Source organism: Hylobates moloch, unplaced genomic scaffold, assembly GCF_009828535.3.
Source record: "Hylobates moloch isolate HMO894 unplaced genomic scaffold, HMol_V3 SCAFFOLD_14, whole genome shotgun sequence".
In the NCBI taxonomy this organism is placed as follows: domain Eukaryota; kingdom Metazoa; phylum Chordata; class Mammalia; order Primates; family Hylobatidae; genus Hylobates; species Hylobates moloch.
This window is the reverse complement of record NW_026652289.1, coordinates 57,579,380-57,606,342: the sequence shown is the minus strand read 5'-3', so window position 1 is coordinate 57,606,342 and position 26,963 is coordinate 57,579,380. Positions and strand designations below refer to the sequence as shown.

The 26,963-nt window shown below is 37.7% G+C and overlaps 1 protein-coding gene and 1 pseudogene across 4 annotated transcripts in view; one reads left to right on the top strand and one right to left on the bottom strand.

Annotated features, from left to right (window-relative positions):
- Nucleotides 1–6,115, top strand: part of LRRC49 (leucine rich repeat containing 49) — a 165,943-nt gene extending 159,828 nt beyond the window's left edge. For all 4 annotated transcript variants that reach the window (XM_032176080.2, XM_032176081.3, XM_032176086.2 and 1 more), the window contains one exon: nucleotides 5,458–6,115. In XM_032176080.2, coding sequence (XP_032031971.1) covers nucleotides 5,458–5,661 — 204 coding nt within the window. In that variant the 3' untranslated portion in view covers nucleotides 5,662–6,115. The remainder of the gene's footprint in view (nucleotides 1–5,457) is intronic.
- A 13,052-nt stretch (nucleotides 6,116–19,167) lies between these two features.
- LOC116482536 (large ribosomal subunit protein uL18-like) lies at nucleotides 19,168–20,333 on the bottom strand (annotated as a pseudogene).
- Between the last annotated feature and the right edge of the window lie 6,630 nt (nucleotides 20,334–26,963).

Here is a 26,963-nt window from a genome sequence, read left to right as displayed (position 1 = left end):
GGAACCATTTGTTGCTTATCACATCAAAATCTGTACATACTTTTATGACTGGTCAATCTATGACCTATTGTTTTAGTACATGACTATATCAAATCAGCATTTTGACCCGTGAATGGTGAGTGATTACTTAGAGATGCTTATATGTCATAAGAAAATTCTTAAAATGTGCCTCTGTTAAGGAAAGTTAGTGCAATTTGGACTTATTATTAACTCACATTAATCAGGAATTTAAAACATACTTTGTTTTAAAAATCATAAGCACTTGGGCCAGGTGTGGTGGCTCATGCCTGTAATCCCAGCTCTTTGGGAGGCTGAGGTGGGTGGATTGCTTGAGTTCAAGAGTTTGAGACCAGCCTAGGCAACATGGCAAAGCCACATTGCTACAAAAAATACAAAAATTAGCTGGGTGTGGTGGTGCACACCTGTGGTCACAACTGCTCGAGAAGGTGAGGTGGGAGGATTGTTTGAGCCTGGGAGGCAGAGGTTGCAGTGAGCGGAGATCATGCCACTGCACTCTAGCCTGGGCAGCACAGTGAGACCCTGTCTCCAAAAAATAAATTAAGTTAAATTAAATTAAAAAATCATAAGCATTGGGAAACAGAATAAAAATATTAAAAAGGAGGAAAACATACTAATGTTCTCAGAACTCAGAAACAATCTTTTTTTTTTTTTGAGACGGAATCTCCCTCTGTGGCCAAGGCTGGAGTGCAGTGGCGTGATCTTGGCTCACTGCAAGCTCCGCCTCCCAGGTTCATGCCATTTCCTGCCTCAGCCTCTCGAGTAGCTGGGACTACAGGCGCCCACCACCACACCTGGCTAATTTTTTTGTGTTTTTTTTAGTAGAGATGGGGTTTCACCATGTTAACCAGGATGGTCTCGATCTCCAGACCTCATGATCTGCCCACCTCAGCCTCCCAAAGTGCTGGGATTATAGGCGTGAGCCAAGAACTCAGAAACAATCTTAATGAGACTTCAATATATTTTCTTCAATAGTTTTTATGTATTCTTTTCTAACTTTTTAATAAAAATTTCAAACATACAGCAAAGTTGAAAGAATTTTACAATAAACATCCATACATCCAAAACCTACACTCAACTATTAGCATCCTACCATACAGTGTACTTACTTTATCACATGTCTATGTATCTATCCATCCATCTACCTTAGTATTTTTTTTAATTCATTTCACAGTCATTGCAGACACTAGTATGCTTCTGCCTAAATAATTCAGCGTGCATTTCATTAATTGGGATTCAGTATTCTACAGAGTATTTTTCTTTGTAAATTTTACCGTTTAGAGGTAAAACTTATATACTGAAATGTAAATCTTAGGTGTACAATTGCTGAGTTTTGACAAATCATACATTCATATAACTCAAACCCTATAAAAAAATTTTTATTTTTGTCACATAACATTATGACGTAAGCATTTTTTCTTATGAATCTTTCTTTTTATTTTATTTTTAAATATTTCACCTTTTAGATATGGAGTACAGTGCAGATTTGTTACATGAGAGTATTATGTGATGCTGGAGTTTGGAGTATGGATCCTGTCACTCTAGTAATGAGCACAGTACCAGATAGGTAGTGGTTTAACCCACACCCCTACCACCCTCTATGTTGTTCCCGTATTTATGTTGTTCCCATCTTCCATGTGTGCTCAGTGCTTAGCTCCCACTTATAAGTGAGAATGTGCAGCATTTGGTTTTCTGTTTCTGCATTAATTTGCTTAAGATTATGGCCTCCAGTTCCATCTATGTTGCTGCAAAAGACAGGATTTCACTCATTGTTATGGCTATGTAGTTAGTATTCCATGGTATATATATATATATATATATATACTATATTTTCTTTATCCAGTCTACCATTGATGGGCACCTGGTTTGGTTCTATGTCTTTGCTATTGTGAATAGTGCAGCAATGAACATACGAGTGCATTTGTCTTTTTGGTAGAATGATTTATTTTCTTTGGAATATATACCCAGTAATGGGATTGTTGGGCCGAATGGTAGCTGTTTTAAGTTATTTAAGAAATCGCCAGACTGCTTTCCACAGTGGCTGGACTAATTTAATTATATTCCCACCAGCAGTGTATGAGAGTTCCTTTTTCTCCACAGCCTCGCCAGCATCTGTTGTTTTTTCACTTTTTAGTAATAGCCATTCTGACTGGTGTGAGATGGTATCTCACTGTGGTTTTGATTTGCATTTCTCTGATGATTAGTGATGCTGAGCACTTTTTCATATCCTTGTTGGCCACTTGTATGTCTTCCTTTGAGAAGTATCTGTTCATGTCCTTTGCCCATTTTTTACTGGGGTTATTTGGTTTTTGCTTGGTGATTTAAGTTCCCTATAGATTCTGGATATTAAGCCTTTGTCAGATACATAGTTTGCAAATATCTTCTCCCATTCTGTAGGTTGTCTGTTTGCTCCGTTGATAGTTTGTTTTTCTGTGCAAAAGCTCTTTAGTTTAATTAAGTCCCATTTGTCTATTTTTGTTTTTGTTGCAATTGCTTTTGGGGACGTAGCCAAAAATTCTTTGCCAAGGCCAATATTGAGAAGAGTCTTCCAGAATTTTTATAGTTTGAGGTCTTACATTTAAATTTTTAATCCCTTTTGAGTTAATTTTTGTATATGGTGAAATAGGAAAGGTCCAGCTTCAGTCTTCTGCATATGGCTAGCCAGTTATCTCAGCACCATTTATGGAATAGGGAGTCCTTTCCCCACTGCTTGTTTTTGTCAGCCTTGTTGAAGATCAGATGGTTTTTGGTGTGCAGCTTTATTTCTGAGTTTTCTATTCTGTTCTATTGGTCTATGTGTCTGTTTTTTACCAGTACCAAGCTGTTTTGATTACTGTGGCTTTATAGCATAGTTTGAAGTCAGATAGCATAATGCCTCTGGCTTTGTTCTTTTTGCTTAGGATTGCTTTGGCTATTCGGGCTCTTTTTTGGTTCCATATGAATTTTAGAATGTTTTTTTCTAATTCTGTGAAGAATGACATTGGGAATTTGATATGAATAGCATTGAACTGTAAATTGCTTTGGGCAATCTGGCCATTTTTATGATATTGATTCTTCCAATCCATCAGCAGGGTATGTTTTTCCATTTATTTGTGGCATCTCTGATTTCTTTCAGCAGTATTTTGTAGTTCTCCTTGTAGAGATGTTTCACCTTCTTAGTTAGCTGTATTCCCAGGTATTTCATTTTCTTTGTGGCTATTGTAAGTGGGATTGTGTTCTTGATTTCACTCTCAGCCTGGATGTTGTTGGTGTATAGAAACGCTACTGAATTTTGTACATTGATTTTGTATCCTAAAGCTTTACTAAAATTGTTTCAATTTGAGAGCCTTTTGGCAGAGTCTTTAGGATTTTCTAGGTATAGAAATCATATTGTCAGCAAAGAGAGATAGTTTGACTTCTTTTCCTATTTAGATGCTTTTTAATTTCTTTCTCTTGCCTGACCGTTCTGTCTGGACTTCCTAGAAATCTTCGTAGGTATCATTTTAATGACAATATCTGAGATTTTTAGGATTTCGTTTGTTTGTTTGTTTTGTTTTGTTTTTTGAGACAGAGTTTCGCTCTGTCGCCCAGGCTGGAATGCAGTGGCACGACCTCAGCTCACTACAACCTCTGCCTCCTGGGTTCAAGCAATTCTCCTGCCTCAGCCTCCCGTGTAGCTGGGACTACAGGCATGTGCCACAACCCTGGCTAATTTTTATAATTTTAGTAGAGACAGGGTTTCACCATGCTGGCCAGGCTAGTCTCGAACTCCTGACCTCAAGTGATCCACCCGCCTCGGCCTCCCAAAGTGCTGGGATTACAGGTGTGAGCCACTGCGCAGGGCCGAATTTTTTTTTTTTTTTTTTTGAGACGGAGTCTTGCTGTGTCGCCCAGGCTGGAGTGCAGTGGCGCAATCTCGGCTCACTGCAAGCTCCGCCTCCCGGCTTCACGCCATTCTCCTGCCTCAGCCTCTCCGAGTAGCTGGGACTACAGGCGCCCACCACCCGCCACCATGCCCGGCTAATTTTTTGTATTTTTGGTAGAGACGGGGTTTCACCGTGGTCTTGATCTCCTGACCTCGTGATCTGCCCGCCTTGGCCTCCCAAAGTGCTGGGATTACAAGCGTGAGCCACCGCGCCCGGCCTTCTTTTTTTTGTTAGAAACAAGGTCTCACTCTGTTACTCAGGCTGGAGTGCAATGGCATGATCATAGCTTAAACTGTAGCCTTGAACTCCTGGGCTCAAACGATTCTCCCACCTCAGCCTCCCAAGTACCTGGACCTACAGGCATGTGCTATTACACCTGGCTAAATTTTTTATTCTTGTTTTTCTGTAGAGATGGGGTCTCACCATGTTGCCCAGGCTGTTCTTGAGTTCTTGGCCTTAAGCGATCCTCCTGCCTTGGCCTCCCAAAGTGCTGGGATTACAGATGTGAGCTACCATGCCTGGCCTATGATATTTTAAATTTAACTCATTTAATTTATCTTGAAATTATTTTGATGTTTTGACTTGAGTTGGAGATTTAAATGGATCCTTTTTCTAGTAGTTAAATGTATTGTCTCATTGATATTTATTACTTTCCTTCTTCATTGATGTGTTACTTCCCTTATAATTCTGATTATCTGATGTGTTACGTTGATTCTTCCATATATATTATACCTTCCATGATTATGACTTGATACTCTCCAGAAGTATCAATAGCCAAAATAAATGTTAAATTCTTGCATTAAACAAAATTACTTTGTTTTAGTCTCTGATGAAATTGGGGCACAATGCTCAAATATCCTCTGGCTCCAAAATTCCTCTGTTGTGTTTAGGACCAGGTTTTTCATTTGCACATTGCCAGACCCAGAAGTTGAGTAAGAGACCTGTTTCTTTAGAAGGCAATGTCCTGGATCCCAGGTTTCTATATGTTTACTCTTCCTCCTTGTACACTTTCCCCCAACTTTCTCCAAATGGTCAAGGCTGCATAAGTCAGTGTAGTGTACCATTTTATGCTTTCCCATAATAGAGGGTAAATTCAGAGTATAGGTACTTAAAGTATTACATAGATATTAACTAATATCATACCAATTGAAATTGTCACTATCTGTATCCTGATACATTTACCACAGGAATCTATGAGTCTGCATTCAGCTGACTTGTGTGAGCTAAATGACCTGAACTGAGATAGGAGAAATAGTAGTTATGATTCAACAATTCCAGTAAAGAAACACATTTTCTAGCAGAGCTGTCCAACAGAGGTAGGTGTAGACTGAGAAGTACTGAGGCCCTTGTTGTTATCTTTACTCAAGCAGAACTCTGTCGGCAGTGACTAGCAAAGAATTCCTGCTCTGAGGAGTAGGTGGGGGAGGAACCAGGGGGTCAGAATAAATTATTTCAATTTTCTGTGGTTCAGCTAATTGTTGCTTTGACTTTTGGATTAGTTATGATTTAATGCAAAACTTTCTTTTTTTAACAGGAAATAAAAGAAAAGAAGAAATTCTGTAAAACGTATGTAGAAGACCTTGTGAAGGAAGCCACAGAAATCAACATGAAAAATGAGGCTTTGCAGAAGCTTTGGCCACAGATGTTCATTGAGCTTGTTAGGGATGCAGTCATAGAAATTCGCAATAAAAATTCCTATATGAAGCTCTGCCTACAGCAGATAACAGACCAAAAATAAAAATGGCCTTTAGTTACAGTTGATTTTGGCAGTTTTATTTTTTGAAGGTTGAAAATATGCAGGTTATACATGTTAAAACAACAACACTATCCTATAAACTAGAAAGACTAGTATTAAAGCATTATTGCCCACTGTTCTCATAGCTAAAAGTTAAGAAGGAAAGAAGGAAAGCAGGAGAAAGGAAAGATTAATTTCCTTTATGTGATGACCAAACAACCTTTGGGAACTAAGCAGTTTTCAGAGATGGCATGGCACTGCATCCTTGGTTCTTGCTTTGATTGGTGCCCTGCTATAGCCCAAAGCACGTAGTATTTGCTGATGATTCAGCATGAGCTGCATCTACCTACTTTTAGCTGATAATTTTCAGTTATTTCCCTTTTTATGTCATGATTTCAAAGCCAAAAATATGTTCTTTTTATGAGTGAAGAATAAACTTACTAACAAATTAGTCAAAGTATGTTTGCCTCCTTAATTCAGTCAGAATTGTCATATTTATTGTATGTTCCTCTTTACTTAGGTACGGTTCCTGCTATTCACCTATATGGAGGATGCCCCATTCTTCTAGGGATGCATTCTCAGGGAACCACAGGAGATGCTGGGAATCACTATGGGCAGAGAATATGAAAATGAGTCAAAACTGGGATAGGAAGGAAATGTTTTGTCTTAGGAGATCCTGAGTGTCTATAAAATGCTGTTACAAATCAGTAAATCTGCTTCTCTGAAAAGTATTTCCTTCCATTGTTAGCTCTCAGATGCTCTTTTAATAGACAGGCATGTGTACCTGTGCCTCAGAAGTATTAGGGATGCATCAGTGAGGGGTTCTAATTTATAAAATTTCATTTGAAGATCAAATTCATGCTAGTGAGGAGGGTAGTAGGAGCCTATTACCATAGCTAGAGATGATGCCACTTCAGAAAAACGATCTTAGTCAATAAATGGGAATTCTTCAGTTTGCTTAGATTTTACCTAGCAGCTATTATGTCAGCAGGACCACCAGGATATGGGAAAACAGGACTAGAAGATGTACGACAGCAGAGACATGCAGAGACACGTGGAAGGAAGCTAGGTAAGCTGCTATTGCGGTTCTGAGAAAGACCCACATCCTTAAGATCTCTTGATTACTCTTCTCCCAAAAGGCGTGCTTAACTTTAACAGGTTACCATTTTTCTGATCATAGCCTTAAAAGGCTGTCCTGGTTTTTTCTTTTTTTTTTTTTTTTGGAGATGGAGTCTTGCTCTGTCACCTAGGCTGAAGTGCAGTGGTGCGATCTCAGCTCACAGCAAGCTCCGCTTCCCAGGTTCACGCCATTCTCCTGCCTCAGCCTCCCAAGTAGCTGGGTCTACAGGCGCCCGCCACCATGCCCGGCTAATTTTTTGTATTTTTAGTAGAGATGGGGTTTCACCGTGTTAGCCAGGATGGTCTCGATCTCCTGACCTCGTGATCCGCCTGCCTCGGCCTCCCAAAGTGCTGGGATTACAGGTGTGAGCCACTGTGCCTGGCCTGTCCTGGTTTTTTCATCTTGGCACTTAGGCCATCAGCTTACTAGTGTGTAACCTCAGTTTCCTCCTGATAGCACACACTTCGTAAGATAGTCATAAGGATCAAAAGAAACAATGCATGTAAAGCATTTCTCATCATGCCTGGCACACAGCGAACACCCAATACATTGAGCTTTAATTATTACTCTTTTGGATATAGGTTGAACAATAGGGTTGGTGCCCTAGGACAGAGGAGCTATTAGCATTGCTTTCTGATCCTTTAGCCTCTCCAAACTGAAACATATGGACCATTTCTCATCTGGCTAGTAAACACTTATCTCTCCTGGGCTTATATCTTGTTTGGTATAGAAATGAGATCCCGGCTTGAAGGTGATATTGAGAGGAGAACCAAGAGTATATTGTCTGTGGACTTCTGGCAGATTGCAAAGATGTAAGAACTTGTGACTCTTTGGGAGTCTGGGTAACTGTTCCCACTCTAGGCTTTGCAGATGAATGGCCTGGCTGTTTAGTAATCTGTCCAGCTTCCTGCATATCTCTCCTCCCCTAACCCTCCCATCCCTGCTGCTAAAGAGACTTGACACTCACATGCTTGGCCCAGTCATCCTGGGAATCTTAGGAACACTAAGTCAGCACTCAGTGAAATGGCAGCAAGCCATCCCAGCCACTGCTGGCTCTATCCAGACCTGCTTCAGGCCTGGTAATAGGGTCTCTCTCTTGTTCCTGAAACCAAGCCTCTTTATTCCTCAGCTTTGGTCTCTGCTTCCTTCCTACCTGAGTTCCCTTTTGCTCCTACCTGCTCCCACTACCCCATACTGATTTCTACTTCTTGAATCCTTATTTTGTCTGGTCTCAAACTTCCAATGGCGATCCTCCCATCTAGTTCTACCCTCCAAACTCATTTTGCGTTCTGAAGTTGCTTGGTGAAGATAATCCCCAGATAAAAAGACAAGGAGACCTGGGTCTGCTGGGTTAGGGATCAAGTGAGGGTCCTATGTTGTAAGTGAGTGGCGATCTAGGGAACAAATTGCCATTTCTACTTGGAATTTTCCAGGGTTTTCAGGGAAGGGGAAGAGATGCAAATCCCATAGTCTGAGACTCTTTAGGCTAGTGTGTGCTGAAGAATTGCTTTTTTTCAAAAGGGATCTCACGCAGAAACACTATTGCATTCGCCTCAAAAGCAGAAACATTTAGTACTCCCATTTAGGGAGATACTGTGCCTCATGTTCTGGTACAGCAGCTGGATGGTGAAGTATGTTGCTAGACCTGGGGATGGTTACCAAGTGTGTAGGTGGACCTGAGGCTGGTTAACTGTGCTGCTGAGTCGGAGGATGGTGCTGGTATCAGCTCCTCACTTCCTGAGCTTCATTCCACTGAAGGCCTGGCAGGTAAGACAGTGCAGCCCTACCGTGCTCCTGATCTATTCCTGATTGGGCAAGGAATGCACTGGGATTCATATTCTCTTCAATGAGTAATCATCATAACAACAAAGATTCATTGAGCAATGTCTTGCACTATTATAAGCTCTTCGTATACATTCTCATTTAATCTCCTAACACTGCGATATATATATATGATAGCAATCCCATTTGAACACTAGAAAATTGAGGCATAGAGAGGATGAAAAAAAATGCACCTAAGGGTATTTCAGCCAATAAATAGTAGACACTACCCACATTCACTGTTAGTCTTAAGGATCTGGCATCTGGGAAGAATTTTGATGTCTGTGGTCGTTCCTAATCTACTTTCATGTTTTGTCATTATGCTGAGGAATAGCAAATAAAAGATGAGAATTTCTCAACTGTGTCTACATGCGAAGCATATTGTAGACATTATGTGCAGTATAAATACTAACATAAATATATAAGTACACATGTACAATATTGTGTATTATTTAAGGATATACATATTAAAGTATAAAATATTGGCAGCTGGATTCATTGCAATAATGTGTAGAGAATCAACTTCAGGAGGGGGAAATAATTAAATTAGGGGGACCAGTTGGGAAAGTACTGCATTATTCTAGGCAAAAGATAATTGTGACTTGGATCAAGGTGATAGCGGCAGAGGTGTCAGAAAGTAGTTGGATCTTGGGTATATTTTAAAGATAAGGCAACAAGATTTACTGACAGAACTGGATATGGAGTATGAGAAACAGTAGTCAATGATGGCCACAAGTTTTTGGCTTGGACTACCGAAAAGATTGAGTTGCCATCAACTGAGATGAGAGCAATCTGTGAATGGAGCATCTGCTGGGAGGAAGGATCAGGAATTCCATCTTATGGAGTACACAATGTATCTCAACATGTACAATATATACAAGATATACCACGCATCTCAGCATATGTTGAGATGGTTGTTAAATATCCAAGTGCAGGTGTTAAGTAGGTGTGAATATGAGTTGGGAGTTGAGAAGTATAGATTGGGCTAGAATTATAAAATTTGGAGTCATTGGCATATAGCAGTACTTGTTTATGCTATCTTTATATTTAAGAGAATAAACCTATCACTTGCTAAATAAGATTATCATAGTGTACTTGCCTTTTTTTTTTTTTTTGAGATGGAGTCTCACTCTGTCACCCAGGTTGGAGTGCAGTGGCGCAATCTCGGCTCACTGCAACCTTTGCTTCCTGGGTTCAAGTAATTCTCCTGCCTCAGCCTCCTGAGTAGCTGGGACTGCAGGGGCCCACCACCACGCCCTGCTAATTATTTTGTATTTTTAGTAGAGACGAGGTTTCACCGTGTTAGCCAGGATGGTCTCGATTTCCTGACGTCATGAGTCGCCTGCCTCGGCCTCCCAAAGTGCTGGGATTACAGGCATGAGCCACCGCGCCCAGCCTGTACTTGCCTTTTTATTTTGATTGTTATCTGAGTTTTTCCTTCTGTTTTTCTTTGTGATTTTCCTTGTGTTTTTCTCCTATTGTTTTTCTTTGTGATTTCATTCATTGTAATTCAGGGTTTACTGCCCATTCAGAAAGCAGTTAATGATTCACCTATATTTTCTCTCGTTTTGATTCCATGATTTTCTATCATTAACAGTTTGTTGACAGACCAAAAAACATCCTATTCTTCTCTTTGGGCAAACCCGGGCTTTATTCTCCCATCTCACAGTTTATTTAATAAATTTAAAAAGGAAAGAAAAGAGAAAGAAGGAGGACAGAGAATCTGGCTAGTTAGCCACAAGGCAAAATGCAAAGTAGAATAGAGACTAGTCAGGAAAATATTTTATTTAAATCTTGAAGAACAAAGGTTAGTTTTTATAATCTGCTTTTATGGGTCAGATGGAGATGGAGTGGTTACTGTTGCCAAGAACTTCAGAGCCAAGTTTGAAATTTAATCACAGCAACTGTGTTAACCAGTATTGATGGAATGTTTAGTATATTTGATCCTGATTTTCTACTTATGTTTATGTTTTCATGATTCATTGTATGTGTCTTTTGTTGCAAAATACCTCAAATCCTTTATGGAAAGAGTTAAAGTATATTCAAAGCTCCAAAGAATAAATTACTCCTAAAGAATAAATATACTCCTCGGGGAGTGGAATAGTTTGCAGTTTCTCTTCAGGAGACAATGAAACTATTTATTAATCCCTTATACAAGTGCCCCTAAGCCTGAGCCCTCAGAGAGTCGACTTCTTCTCTTTGTTTATCTTGAAATGTTTCAGTGTGCAGAAATGCCTGTAGAATCATATCTCAAATAAATGCCCTGTATCTACCACCAAGCATAACATCTTAATATTTTTCCACACTTGCTTCAGATTTTATAAATCAAACATTGCAAGCAGACATGGAGCCCCTATGCACCTTCTTTCCCTCCCTCCAGGTAACCACTATCCTGAATTTTATGTTTATTCATTCATATTCTTCTTTTTTTTTTTTTTTTTTTTTTTTTGAGATGGAGTCTCCCTGTCGCCAGGCTGGAGTACAGTGGCGCAATCTTGGCTCACTGAAACCTCTGCCTCCCGGGTTCAAGCGATTCTCCTGCCTCAGCCTCCTGAGTAGCTGGGATTACAGGTGTGCACCACCATGCCCAGCGAATTTTTGTATTTGTAGTAGAGACGGGGTTTCACCATGTTAGCCAGGATGGTATCAATCTCCTAACCTCGTGATCCGCCTGCCTCTGCCTCCTAAAGTGCTGGGATTACAGGCATGAGCCACCACACCTGGCCTCATTCATATTTTCTGGCTGTTCCATTTGTGCATAAATGCATAGGGATCTTATTGAATTAAGTTTTTATATTTTCTAATTTTATATAAATGGGGCCATGCAATATGTATTCTTCTGCATTTTTTCACTCAGTATTATGTTCCTGAGGATTATACTCATTGATAGGAGTAGTTCCACTTCTTTCATTTTTGCTGCTATTTGATATTGGGTTGTACAGCCCATGAGTGATTTATGTAACTGTTTTCCTGTTGGTGGGCATCAGGAGTTTTCTAGTTTAAAACTAGTACAGACAATGCTGCATTGAATATGCCTGTTCACATGTGTGCTTTAGGAGTACACAGTAACTGTGGAATTGCTGAGCCATATGGACACATTCAACTGCATTAAATATTGTCAAATTGCTTTCTAGAGTGATTCGTATCAGTTTACATTCCCACAAGTAGACAATACAACTTCCAGTTGTTCCATATATTCACTAACATTTAGGACTTTTCATTTTTTACAGTCTAATGTGTTAGTGAACCTGTGTGTGTGTGGGGGGGGGGTGTACTTGAAAGTGGCTTTTTGTGTAGAGAAGAGATCTTTCAAGGATTTTTTTAAAAGATAAAGTTTACATATGGTGAAATGCACATAAGTGTATAATTTGATGAATTTTGAAAATATCAACATCCCAATTAAGAATTCCAACATTTTAATCACTTCAGAAAATTTTCTTAGTCAATCCCTGGCCATCCCCTACAAGCAAGTATTGCTCTAATTTCTTTCACCATTGATTAGTTTTGTCTGTTCTGGAACTTTCTGTAAATGGAAGCATACAATAGGCACTCTTTTGTGTCTGACTTGTTTTACCCAACATAATGTTTTTGAGAATCATTCATATTGTTTCATGTTTCAATAATTTTTTATTTCTTAGTATAAAGGTTTCATGGTTTTCTTATCCATTCTATTGAGTTGTTTCCAGTTTGGGGCTCTTGTGAATGAAGACATGTTTGTACAAATCCTTTTGTGCATTGGAGCTGTTGAGTCAGAATAGGTGTAAGTTTAACTTCATAAGAAACTGCCATTAATTTTTTTAAATAGTGGTTGTACAATTTTAAACTCCTTCCAGCAGTGTATATAGAGTTCTGGTAGCTCCATATATGTGCCAACATCTGTTGTTTTGAACTTTTTAAATTTTCAGCTATTCCAGTTGGCCTTTTCAGGTTGTTGCTTTAATTTTATTTTCCTTCGTGTCTAATGATGTTGATCACATTTTTATGCATGTTTTGGTCATTTTTATATCTTTTATGAAGTAAATGTTCAGGTCTGTTGCCTACTTTTCTAACTTGAATTGTCTTTTTATTATTTATATGTGTAAGTGCTTTATATATACTAGATACAACGCTTTTGTTTTGAATTGTGAGAAAGTCCAATTCATCAATTTTCTATGTCAAGTGCCTTTTATAATCTCTCTAAAACAGTTTTCCTGCCCCAAGTTTGCAAAGACATTCTCTTCTACTTTCTTCTAGAAGCTTTATAGTTATTACATTCACGACCATAATTCTTCTTGAATTAATTTTTATGAATGGTTTGAGGTAGAGATAACAATTTCATTTTCTTTTTTCTCTATAGAAACCCAGCATTCCAGCAAAATTTGGTGCAAAAACTGTTTTTTTGCCCATTGAATTGCTTTGGCAATTTATTTTTGGAAAATTAATTGACCAATATATGTGCAGGTCTCTTTCTAGACTTACTATTCTATTTCATTTATTTATTTTTTCTATTTTTACACAAATTTTACTGCACAGTTTTGATTGCTGTAGCTCTATGTAAGTCTTGGAGACAGGTAATATAACCCCTCAAATTTTGTTGTTTTACAAAATTGCTTTGTTTTAGTGAGTCTAGGTCTTTGCATGTCCATATAAATTTTAGAATCAGCTTGGCAATTTATTTTAAAAATGACTTTTAGGATTTTTAGTGGGATTATATTAAATTTGTAGATGAATTGGAGAAGATCTTCCAATCCATGAACATGGGATAACTCTTCATTTATTTAGATCATTTTTAAAGCAAAATTTAGTAGATTTCAGTTTAAATTTTACTCTGAAGTAGATTTATTCCTAAGCATTTTATATTTTTTGCTATTTTAAAGTTATTTTAAATTTTCATTCCCAAGTTTTTTTTGCAAATACATAGTAATACAGTTGACTTTTATATATAGTTGATCCTGATTATTTGCAGATTTTGTATAATTTGCCTACTCACTAAAATTCATTTGTAATCCCCACATTCATTTGTGGATATATACAAAGTGATGACAAATTTGAGCCCCCAGTGCACATGTTCACAGCTGAGGTTATCAGAAAGTATCAAAGGTATCAGAAAGTAAACAAGTATCCTTTTCACAGTATATTTAATGCCATGTTTATTGCATTTTTGTGCTTTTTGTTGATGACTTTGCTCTTTACAGTGCCCCCAGTAGGCCTGAAGTGCTCTCTAATGCTCCTAAGCACAAGAAGGTGGTGATGTGCCTGACATCACAGATAAATGACATGTGTTAGATAAGCTTTGTTGAGGCATGAGTTACAGTGCTGTTGGCCATGAGTTTGATGTTGATAAATCAATTATATATATATATATTTTTTTAATGATGCCATTTAACAGAAACACACATACAACAAGGTTAAGTATTAATTGACTAAAAATATTGTCCCAGAGTCTCACAGGAATCTAAACCTGCATTTCCCATTGGAGCAAATGTTCAGTAGTATTCACTAATTTCATGTTCAGGACAACTTTATAGACCATATTCACCATAAATAATGAGAATTTACTATATTGACTTTGTATTCTGTAAACTTGCAATATTAATTGCTTATGATTTTCCACATAGACAAAATCATTTTTTCTGCAAATAAAGATGGTGTTGCATCTTCCTTACCAGTCTTTACACATTTTGTTTCTTTTTCTTGCCTCATTGCACAGGCTAGGACTGCCAGTTCGATGTCTTAAAAAAAAAAAGTGGTAAGAGTGGTCCTTATTGTCCTTTCTCTCTTTCCCTAATCTTAGAGTAAAAATGTTCAATTATAAGTTTACTTGTAGGTTTTAATTTTTCTTTTCTTTCTTTTTTTTCTTTTTTTTTTTGACAGGGTCTCAGTCTGTTGCTCTGGCTGGAGTACAGTAGTGCAATCATGGCTCACTCTAGCCTCTGTCTCCTGGGCTTGAGGGATCCTCCCACCTCAGCCTCCCAAGTAGTTGGGACAACAGGCACACACCACCATGTCCAGCTAATTTTTGTATTTTTAGTAGAGATGGGGTTTCACCATGTTGCCCAGGCTGGTCTTGAACTCCTGGGCTCAAGCAGTCCACTCACCTCAGCCTCCCAAAGTGCTGGGATTACAGGCATGAGCCACCATACTCAGCCAGCTGTAGGTTTTTCACAGATAGCCTTTATCAGGCTGAGAAAGTTTCCTATTATTCCTACTTTGCTGATAATTTTTTATCATGAAAGAATATTGACTTTTGTCAGATATTTTTCTACATCTATTGAAATAATCATATAGCCCTTCTCCCTTATTCTTATGTTATTGATTACATTGATTGATTTTCAAATGTTAAACCAGCCTTGCATTACTAGGATAATGTAATTATATATTAACCTTTAACATATTTCTGGGTATTATTTGCTAATATTTGTTTAAAAGTGTTTGTGTTTATGTTTATTAGTGATATTGGTCTGTAAAAATTTTCTGTTGTGCCTTTATGTTCTCTCCTATTCTGTTTTCTAAAAGAAAAGTGGAAAAGCCATATTCTTTGAAATATATCCTAAATTTTCTTGTGATTTCCTCCCTAACTCAGAGGTTATTTATCAGTGTATTGTTCAGTTTGCAAGTATTTGGCCCCATTATGTGAGTAATAAACCATTTCATGGCTTATTTGGTGTATGTGTTTGTGTGGTGTCATCAGTATTAACATCTGAACCAAAGTTTGACTGAGGGGCCTGTCTCATTCCCAAAAGGTGACCATAACATGTATATATATTAATTAGGTCAAAATTCTTTTTTTATTTTTTTATTTTTTGAATATATATATATATTTTTTGTTTGTTTGTTTGTTTTGTTTTTTGTTTGTTTGTTTGTTTGTTTTTTGAGACAGAGTCTCACTCTTTCACCCAGGCTGGAGTGCAGTGGCGCAATCTTGGGTCACTGCAGGCTCCACCCCCCGGGGTTCACGCCATTCTCCTGCCTCAGCCTCCCAAGTAGCTGGGACTACAAGCACCCGCCACCTCGCCCGGCTAATTTTTTGTATTTTTAGTAGAGATGGGGTTTCACCATGTTAGCCAGGATGGTCTCGATCTCCTGACCTCGTGATCCACCCGCCTTGGCCTCCCAAAGTGCTGGGATTACAGGCGTGAGCCACTGTGCCTGGCCTAAAATTCTTAAGTATAGTGTTCAAATCATCTGTCTTCTTTTCTGGTTGTTCTTATCAATTATTGAAAGACTGAAATCTCCACTGAGACTGGATTTGTCTGTTTCTCCTAGTACTCTATAATTTTTGGCTTTATTCATTTATTAAGGGCATGTTATTAGGTACGTACAAATTTAAAACTGACATATCTTCCTGTTGAACTGATGTTTTTGACATTGTGAAATGAGTCTTCTATCTCTAAAAATTCTTTTTGCCTTAAATTCTAATTTGTTCAATATTAACATAGGTATACCAACTTTTTAAAATTAATATTTCAATGAGATATTTTTGCATGATTTAATTTCCACCTTTCTATATGCTTATGTTGTAGTTATGTTTCTTTTAAATAATATATAATTTAAATTTATATTTGTATCCAGTTCAACAATCTAGCCTTTTAAAAGATGAAGTTAGTTTGTTAGAACAAAATCAACTGAGTTTAAATTAAACATTTTGATATGTCTTTTTACTTGTGCCACCTATTCCATGTTTTGTTTTACTTCTTTTTTCCCTTAAATTACTTTTTTTAAATTACTGGGTATTTTTTAACCATGTTTCCCCTCTATGAATTTAGAAGTTATACACTCAGTTTCTTATTTTGTAAATGATTTCCCTAGAACTTATATCATAGATCTTTACCTTCTCATTGATTAACATTGGTTTCTAATGTTAATATCTTTATCATCCTTCTGGAAAATACAAGGACCTTGGAACACTTTAACTCAAACTACTTCCCCTCTTTTTTTTTTTTTAATATGGCATTTTTCTTTTTATTTTTAGTTAATACATAATAATCATACATATTTATGGGATAATGAGTGAATTTCTATGCATATATACGATGTGTAATGATCAAATCAGGATAAATAGCATTCCATCACCTCAACATTTATAATTTCTTTGTGTTGTGAGCATTCAAAATTCTCTCTTTTAGCCTTTTGAAAATATACAATAATCATTAACCATATTTACCCCATAGTGCTGTAGAACACCAGAACTTACTCCTTCCATCTGGCTGTAATTTCGTATTTGTTAACAAACCTCTCACCATGCTCCCCTCCCTGCTACCCTTCCTAGCCTCCAGTACCCACAATTCTACTCGTGACTTCCAAGAGCTAAAAAAAAGTTTAGCTCCCACATCTGATTAAGAACATGCAGGATTTATCTGTCTGTGGCTAACTTGTTTTGCTTAACATAACATGCTCCAGGCTCATCCTTGTTGCTGTGAATGACAGGATTTCATTTTTTTTATGGCTGAATAATATTTCAATGTGTATATATATCACATTTTCTTTATTCATTTGTCTGTTGGTGGACATTTAGGTTGATTCCATATCTTAGCTATTGTGAATAGTGCTGCAATAAACAAGGGTACAGGTATTGGTATTCCTTTGATACACTGATTTTCTCTTTTTTGGATAAAAATCCAGCAGTGGGGTCATTGGATCATGTGGTAGATCTATCTTTAGTTTTTTGAGACATCCCCACAGTGTTTTCCATAATGGCTGTACTAATTTAAATTCCCACCAACGATGTATAACAGTTCCCTTTTCTCTGCATCCTCACCAGCATTTGTGTGTGTGTGTGTGTGTGTGTGTGTGTTTGATAATAGCCATTCTAATTGAGGTGAGATGATACTCATTGTGTTTTGATTTGCATTTCCCTGATGACTAGTGGCGGTTGAACATTTTAAAATACATTTTTGGACATTTGTTTGTCTTCTTTTGAGAAACATCTATTTATTTCCTTTGCCCACTTTTTAATTGGATTTTTTTCCTGTTGAGTTGTCTGAGTTCCTTTCATATTCTGAATATTAGTCACTTGTTGGATGAATAGTTTGCAAATATTTTCTTCCTTTCTACAGTTGTCTCTTCCCTCTGTTGTTTCCTTTGTTGTATGGAAGATTTTTAGTTCATATAATATTATTTGTCAATTTTTGCTTTTGTTGTTTATGTTTTTGAGGTCTTATACATAAAATTTTTTCCAAGATCAATGTCGTGAGGCACTTCTCTTATGTTTTCTCCCAGTAGATTTATAGTTTTTTGTTTCATGTTTAAGTCTTTAATCCATTTTATGTTGATTTTTATATATGGTGATAGGTAGGGAGGGAGTCTAATTTTATTCTTCTGCGTATGGCTATTTTGTTCTCCCAGCACTATTATTGAAGAGGGTGTCCTTTCCTCAATGTATGTTTTTGGTACCTTTGTCAAAAATCAGTTGGCTGTAAATATGTTAATTTATTTCTGGGTTCTCTATTCTGTTCCATTAGTTTATATGTTTGTTTTTATACCAGTATCATGCTGATTTGGTTACTATAGCTTTGTAGTATAATTTGAAGTAAAGTAGTGTAATGCCTCCAGTTTTGTTCTTTTTGATCAGTATTGCTTTGGCTATTTGGTGTCTTTTATAATGTCATATGAATTTTAGGATTTTTTTTCTATTTATGTAAAGAATGTCATTGGTATTTCGATAGGGATTGCATTGAATCTGTAGAATGCTTTGGGTAGTGTGATCATTTTAACAATATTAATTCTTCCAATCCATGAGCATGGGATGTCTTTTTATTTGTTTGTTTCCTCTTCAAATATTTCCATCAGTGTTTTACACTTTTCCTTGTAGAGTTTTTTCACCTCATTGGTTAAATATATTCCTAGGTATTTTATTTTTTCATAGCTATTATAAATGGAATTTTTTTCACCTGGTGCATAGAAACACTAGATTTCTTTTTCAGCTAGTTCATTATTGGTGTATAGAAACAGTGATTTTGGCATGTTGATGTTGTATCCTGTATCTTCACTAAATTTATTTATCAGTTCTAAGAGTTTTTTGATGGCGTCTTCAGGTTTTGCCATATATAGGATTATGTCATCTGGCTGGGCACAATGGCTCACACCTGTAATCCTAGTGCTTTGGGAGGCTGAGACAAGAGGATCACTTGAGGCCAGGAATTCGAGACCAGCCTAGGCAACATAGCAAGACCCCATCTCGACAAAAAACAATTGTTTTAATTAGCCAAGTGTTGTGGCATGGCATCTACAGTCCCAGCCACTTGGGAGGATTGCTCAAGCCCAGGAGTTCAAGGCTACAGTGAGCTATGATTTTGCCACTGCATTCAGTGAGCTATGATTGTGCCACTGCACAGCCTGGGCGACGGAGTTAAGAGCCTGCCTCTAAAAAAATTGAAAATAAACATAAATAAATATTATGATAAATTGACTTCCTCTTTTCCAATTTGGATGCCCTTATTTCTTTATCTTGCTTAATTGCTCTGGGTAGGACTTCCAGCACTATGTTGAATAAGAGTGGTAAGAGTGGGCATCTTTGTCTTGTTCCAACTCTTAGAGGAAAGGATTTCAGCTTTTCCCCATCCCCATTCAGTATGATGTTAGCTGTGGGTTTGTCATATATGGCCTTTATTGTGTCGAGTTTTGTTCCTTCTAAGCCTAGTTTGTTGAAACGTTTTATCATGAAGCAATGTTGAACTTTATCAAATGCTTTTTCTGTGTCTATTGAGGTGATCATATGGTTTTCATGCTTCATTCTGTTCATATGGTGTATCACATTTATTTATTTGTGTATGTTGAACCTATATGGCATTTTTTTAAGTTGCTGTCCACAAGTTTATTGTCTTTATCTGAAAAAATCCTCATAGAAAACTGTTTGGTTTAGCTCTCAGCAGCCCGCTTCTGAGCTCTGAGGAAGCTTGCCTTCTTCTGAGTTACCCAATCTTTCTTCTGAGCAAGGGACATTTTGGGACAGTGCCACCTCTTCTTTTTAACTTTTTTTTAGGCTTCTTTTCATAGACTGGATTCTCTTGTATAGCAGCATGAGCTTTCTAACACATCTCCTCCATCATGTCTGGAGTTATGCTGTTCTTTATGTATTGAGAGAACTGTTTCTTGTAAGCATCTTCATCTTCTTCCATTAAGTAGCACATATAATCTGCAACATTCTGGCCCATGATGTGCTTCCAGTGTACTTCTGCATTAAGTTCCTTGCTTTCAGAATCATAACCAGGGAATCGTTTGGTACTGTGAGGGATAGACAAGCCTCCATCCACAGCCCCCTTCAGGGCGCCAAAAACTTTATTGCCAGTGGTAGTTCTGGCAAGGCCTGCATCCAAATAGCAGGTAAAGGCACCTGGCTGACCATTAAGGCTTTCCACATTGTATTCATCGCCAGTCACCTCCACTTGGGCTTCATAGATCTTGTCCATGCCAAACATATTGAGAAGCCTGCGGGCCAGCAGCAGGCCAGTACAATATGCTGCAGCATAATTTGACAAGCCAACCTTCACACCATATTTTGGCAGTTCGTGTGCATATGCTGGCCAGACTATCATACCCCCTCTATACAGGCATAAGCAATCTGACAAATGTTATCTCTGTTTGTTACACGAACTATCATCCTATATTTGAGTGTATTGTATTTATTTTTATCCTGTATCACCAAGCGTTTCCGAGCTTAGTAATCAGTTTTACCCTCTCATTGTCTTCTAAATTTCACTTGGTATCTCTTAAAGTAGGCCTTATTCTTAACAACTTTAACAAACCCCATCCTGGGGAACAAAAGACCCGCGTCTGCGGCTCAACAGAGACCTGCAGGCCCAGCAGCGCTAGGGGGCAGAAAGGCTATATGGCATTATTAATGTGTATTTTAATCCAATATATTTCAATCTCATTGGATATTATTGTTTTTTTGAAGCCAGTAATCATTTAGAGCTCCTCATATATTCACCACTTATTCCTTCTTTTTTTTCTTCATTCCTTCTTATAACTCGGAACTTCCTTCTGGAATCACTCTTTTGTAGTCTAAATATTATATAGACTTTAGAAATTTTTAGTGCTGTCCTTGTGATGGAGAATTTGCTCAGGTTTTTGTTTGTTTGTTTGTTTGTTTGTTTGTTTTGTGAGACAAAGTCTCACTCTGTTGCCCAAGCTGGAGTGTTGTGGTGCGATCTCAGCTCACTGCAACCTCCACCTCCCAGGTTCAAGCGATTCTCTTGCCTCAGCCTCCCGAGTAGCTGGGACTACATCCATGGCGTGCACCACCATGCCTGGCTAAATTTTTTTGTATTTTTAGTAGAGATGGATTTCACTATGTTAGCCAGGCTGATCTCAGACTCCTGACCTCGTGATGACCTCTCCCACCTTGGCCTCCCAAAGTGCTGACATTACAGGCGTGAGCCACCGTGCCCAGCCAGGTTTTTTAAATCTGAAAATATCTTTATTTCACCTTCATTAAAAAAAAAATGTCATTAAAGTATAACAATCATATAGTAAAGTCTACTGTGGGGTCACTGCCAGTATGGGACCATCTTAAACCCAAGTTCAGGGCTTGAAATTTAATTTTATGGTTGTTGGATTCTTATTTCTGTTTCCATCTCTCTGTGATATTATCAAAACAAAAGTCCTAGTTTTCCAGGGTTGGCAAGCATCAGAGGGTCAATGTGGCTTCCATGCTCTTTTACCTTTCTGGATTCACATTTTTACTTTACTTTGACTTTATAATTCCTTACAGTCATGTTTTGTCTTCAATGCTTTTAAAACATTTTAATATATTTTATCTAGTTGTTTAAAATTTTTATCCAGTGGGATAGTTTATTCAAATAACATAGTCCTCCATTACTAAAAGCAGAAAGTTCCCATGTTGAATTTTTAATTTTTTGCTATTATAATTTTAATTTTTAAGAGCTGGTTTTTGTTTGTTTTTTGTTTTCTGAATGCACTTCTTAATATCCTGAGCTTCTTTCACAGAGTTTATTTGTAATTTCCCTTTTACCTACCTGTCTAATCCTCCAGTCTGTAAGTTCCCTGACCATGTCTGTCTCCCTCCTTCAAGGCTGTATCTCCGACACTTAGAAAAATATCTGGATGAGGCCAGGCATGGTGGCTCACGCCCATAATCCCAGCACTTTGGGAGGCTGAGGTGGGCAGATCACTTGAGGCCAGAAGTTCGAGACTAGCCTGGCCAAAATAGTGAAACCCCGTCTCTACTAAAAATACAAAAATTAGCTGGGAATGGTGGTGCGTGCCTGTAATCCCAACTACTCAGTAGGCTGAGGCACAAGAATTGCTTGAATCTGAAAGATGGAGGCTGCAGTGAGCTGAGATCGTGCCACTGCACTCCAGCATGGGTGACAGAGTGAGATTCTGTCCCCCCTCCCCACCCCGCAAAAAGAAAAATATCTAGATGAGTAATAAAGCTTTATCTTGGGTTTTGCCTAGACAAATTAGTCTCATTAAAGCTGGATTCCTATTTCAGAGACGGTTCTCAACTTATGACTTTTAACATCCTTACATCCTGCAGTTTTGAGTCCTATGCACCTCCCAGATGTGAAGTTCAGGCTTTTATAAGCCAGCCATCAAAGAACATTCTGAGCTACCCCATCGTGGCTCTGCATAGCAGCCAACTGTTCAGTCTTGTAAGCATCACCATGTGTGTACAGCACAGAGAGTACAAAAAAAAGTAAATCTGATAAAAAATAAAACTCAGTTAAAAAAAAAAAAAGAATTGAAACCTCACAAGTACTACAATAGAGTAAAAGATAGGTATCATGAAACATGATGAAAGTGCCATAAAGAGCAAGAAAAGAACAAAATGTAAAGAACATGTACAAAATGCTGGAAATATATTATCAGAGATGGAATCCAAAAGGCAGGACATGGTACTATGGATTTTATCTTTTTTTTTTTTTTGGCTTTCTGGGAATGAAACTCTTCCATAACCATAAATTTTCCTCTTGAACTTTTGGATTCTTAGCAGATATACAGGAACTCATTGTGCAGTAAAAGATAGGACCACCTATACTAAATAATGTGTGAGGCCCATGAAGAGTCTACATTAGCGATGCAAGTGAAGTTTAATAGTGATCAGGTGTCTGTCTTGAGAACTGATGTTGACCATGGTGACAGTAGGACATGTGGTCTGGGAGGAAAACTTAGATGCATCTGTGCCTGTCACAAGCAGGGGATCATACAGGTGTTTTTAGAACTGGCAAGACACCTTGTAAGCAAAGACCTACTGTCATTATCCTGGGAAACATTTCTCAAAGAATGGCTTGAGTAATATGCTAGTTACACTGTATACATGTTTCAATGCATGTATTCAAATGTAACACTAGACCCCATAAATATGTGCAATTATTATATGTCAATTAAAAATAATAATAAAACTCATCTTTTAAAAAAGAATGGCCTTGGGACACCTACCTCAGAACCACTTGTAGGAATCTTACAGTTTGGTTGCCTGCCTCCATTCCATTTCCTCAGACCCAATCTCTGTGGGTGGGTCCCAGCATTTTTAACAGGCTCCCAGATGAGTCTTCTGCATACCAAGTTGTGGGTCCAATGCTTAGGAAGATGCTGACACTAGACCCATTACCCCTTTGTTCTCTCCCTGAAATCTGGAAAGGAGTCCACTTTAGACGTACTACCATGAGAAAGTCAAGAGCCCCAGTGATACAAGTCTCAATTAACAAAATTAACAATTTGCAACAAGAGAATCAGAAGAAGAATCCAAAGAAATTTTGCAATCAGCTTTGAAAATGCTAACTTTACACATTTTTAAATGTACAAGGCCTGTGCCATTCTTCCCAAGACAACATTGGAGTAGCAGATTTGGGAAGTCATTCTTCCAACACTTTTTTGTGAATCACTAGTCATGTGTCCAGCTGAACATGAACTGGTGCATGGGAAGAGAAGGTGGCCAGTAGCCAAGCATTTCATAAGACTGTGATGCAGACTGAAGGCTTTAAGTATTAGTAAGATTCATGTTTCTGATTTCCACCCTGTGGAATAGACTGCTGACAGTGATGGAGATGGTGACATGACAGGACTCATCAACCATGTGTGCGGCAAGCAAGACCTTTGACTTTCAGCTAATCCCAGCTAATCCCAGCACAGAATGTAAAAATGCACAGGTCATTGGCACCATGGTTGGTGGGAAGTGAGGTGTAGTAGCTGAACTTACAAAGCCTGTTACTCTACAATGACCTGTGAGATGGACTTGAAGATGCTGCAGCCAAACATGAGCCTGATGATTGATACCCAGCAGAGCCATGCAAAAGAGAAAATGGAAATATGTCCCTAATCCCACAGAGCTCAGACCTTAATTAGTCTGTATCCTACACAATGGATTTGAGTTCAGCTAAACCCATTCAAATCCAGCTGGTTGTTTCAGTCAGTGAATTTACAGCTTGTATTTATGGTCCAAAACAGAAACTATATGAGCATTTTTCTCTCTTTTTTTCTCTTCTTTCTGTCCACTTTTCTTCCTTTACTCTCTCCACATTGTTTTTTTCATATCTTCTCATATCTTGCTGCAAATCCTCTCTCAACGTCAATCATTTTCTCCAAATCTGTCATCTCTTCCTTTGTTTTTTGTCCCAAATCTCTCTGTAGCCCTCTTGCTATCTTCTCTTCCATCCCCTCAGTGCTTGCTCTCTCACACATTTCTCATCATGAAAACACAACTCCCTCCCTCTTATTCCATTATTCTCTGGATGTCTCTGTTTTGTCCCTTTGTGTCTGAGTGTCTCCAGATTTCAGTCTTTCTTTGTGTCCTCATCTTCCAAGACCTTCATGGCCATTAAAAAAAAAATCCCTGTATTAATCTCAATCTCTACAAAGTTATTTCCAGTGATATTATGTGGCAAGGCATGTAAGCTATTCTGACAAGGAACAGCTAAGGCCCTATGGCAAGAAGAAGAGAGGAATGTGCTATATCCAGCTTATCTCATGCTATCCTACAGCCCTCAAGGCAGAGACAGTTCTTGGACTGTATTAAGGGCATATATGTTTATTGAACTGGCTGCTGTTACTGGGGAAAAAGTCTTAGTATCAGGTAATACCATTTACTGTAAGAAAAGTAGGGTTCAGCAATATAACATTGATATGGCTTTGTGTCCCCATCCAAATCTTGAATTGCAATCCCCGTAATTCCCACATGTCAAGGGGGAGACCTAGTGGGAGGTGATTGGATCATGGGGGCAGTGTCCCCCATGCCGTTGTTGTAATAGTGAGTGAGTTCTCATGAGATCTGATGGTTTTATAAGAGTCTGACAGTTCCTCCACACTCTGTCTCTCACCCACTGCTATGTAAGACGTGCCTCTTTCCCTTCCACCATGATTATGAGTTTCCTGGGGCTTCCCCAGCCACATGGAACTAGGAGTCAATTAAACCTCTTCTCTTTATAAATTACCCAGTCTTAGGCAGTTCTTTATAGCGGTGTGAGAATGGACTAATACATACATCTTTAAATTTGAAAAATCTTTGGAAACCGTGATTTATTTTTTAAAGTCCCATTTTCAAGTGCAAGTAGGTCAACAGCTTTGGCAGGACTTTTGCCTATCTCCTTTTTTATGCATCCACCCATAACTACTATTCTAATACTATTGTCAAGTAACAGAAACCAGAACTCTACAGAGGACAGATGACTCTTTGTTCAGGGAAATTTAAAAAAAATCAGAATGAGCCTAGAATATCCTGTTATTAACAGAAAGTAAAAATCTTATTTTTAAAATGTTAGGAGCAATATCAAAAAGTCAAAGATACAATTTAAGGTTTCCATGGACCAAACTGTGATAATTTTAGCGTGAAATATTATTATTGTTACTTGGAACATGTTAAGTCTATAAAAAGTCCATGGATTCATAATTATACTCAACAACTAACATAATTAGTACAAAAATATGATTGTACTAAAAAATAGGTAACCAATTATGAATATGTTTTTTGTTAATGGATTTTAACAAGTGAACATTGTTTATATATGGTGATTTTATTTTTCCTATTGAATTACTTTCTTATAAAAGATATAAATATATATGCACATATTTATTTCTGAGGAAAAAACAAAATTATGGAACCAAGTAACCTCCTTCAAGAAGAGGGAGGACTGGATTGGTTGGTACTGGGATTAACATATAATAATTTAAGTGAACAAAAAATCCCATATTTAATCAAGATTAATGATCATACAAAATTACCAAGTAGAAGAAAGATCCAACAGGGTTGTCTTAATGCATTTGGGCTGCTATAGCAAAATGCCATAGATTGTGTGGCTTATAAACAACAAATACTGATTTCTCAAAGTTCTAGAGACTGGGAAGATGAAGATCAAGGTGCAAGCAGATTTGGTGTCTCATGAGGGCCTGTTTCTCATAGATGGCAACTTCTTGCTGTGTCCTCACATGGTGCTGGGGATGAACAAGCCTCTGGGTTTGCTTTTACATGGGCACTAATCCCATTCATCAGAACAGTTATAATTTAATAACCCCCCAAAGGCCCCTACCTCCTAATCTCATCATATTGGGATTAGGATCTCAGCATATATATTTGGGGGGAACACAAACATTTTATCCATAGCCAGGGTCTTCCAAACAGAGGAATTAGTCAAATGTCCCAGAGAGAAAGAGTATACTACACACACGCAACGTCTCATCTCACAGGAAATGAAACCACTAGATGGCCCTGCTCATTTTAATAAAACATCAGTAAGGAATATGTAATTCTTTAAAAAGGTAGCAGACCAAGTCAATATATCATACTGATAGGAACTTGGGTTTTGTAACTTTGGCCAAGTGAGATTTTAAAAGTACATTATTTCCTGAAAGACACCAGGTTGTAAAAAAATAAAACCTAAGTGAAGGTGTGACTTTAAAAATTGTATTGTAGTAACACCAGGAGTTAACTCAGCCTGATGATGAGTCCTGAGGCCAGACCAAAAATGGATCAGCCAGTAATCCACATCCTGCAGCCTTGGCTGGGCCAAGCACGTATACTTTTTCTTTTGGGTCTAGTAATATTACTCCACCCCTGGGAAGAAATAAAAATATATTACTGAAACCCCAGGAAGATATTAAAATAAGTATACTAATATCCCCCAAGAAGGTATAAAACAAGCACATAAATTATCAAAGAAATGAATAAGTCCATTGTTCTGAGACTTTAGAATAGGTTCAAGTGTAAGTGTAATATTAATAATAAGCTTTGTAGTCATTGCATTTGTGAAAGTTTTATGATATTTGAAGTGTTGGGAAAAAAATCAGCCATAGTGAATTTATAATTGCATTTTAAATGATTTAAGATAATGTAATCAAATTATAGTCATCTTAAATCATCAAGATAAATTCTTTTTAAAATTTGTATTTATTAGGTAAATGAGTTCAATAATTTGAGCATTAAACAAAA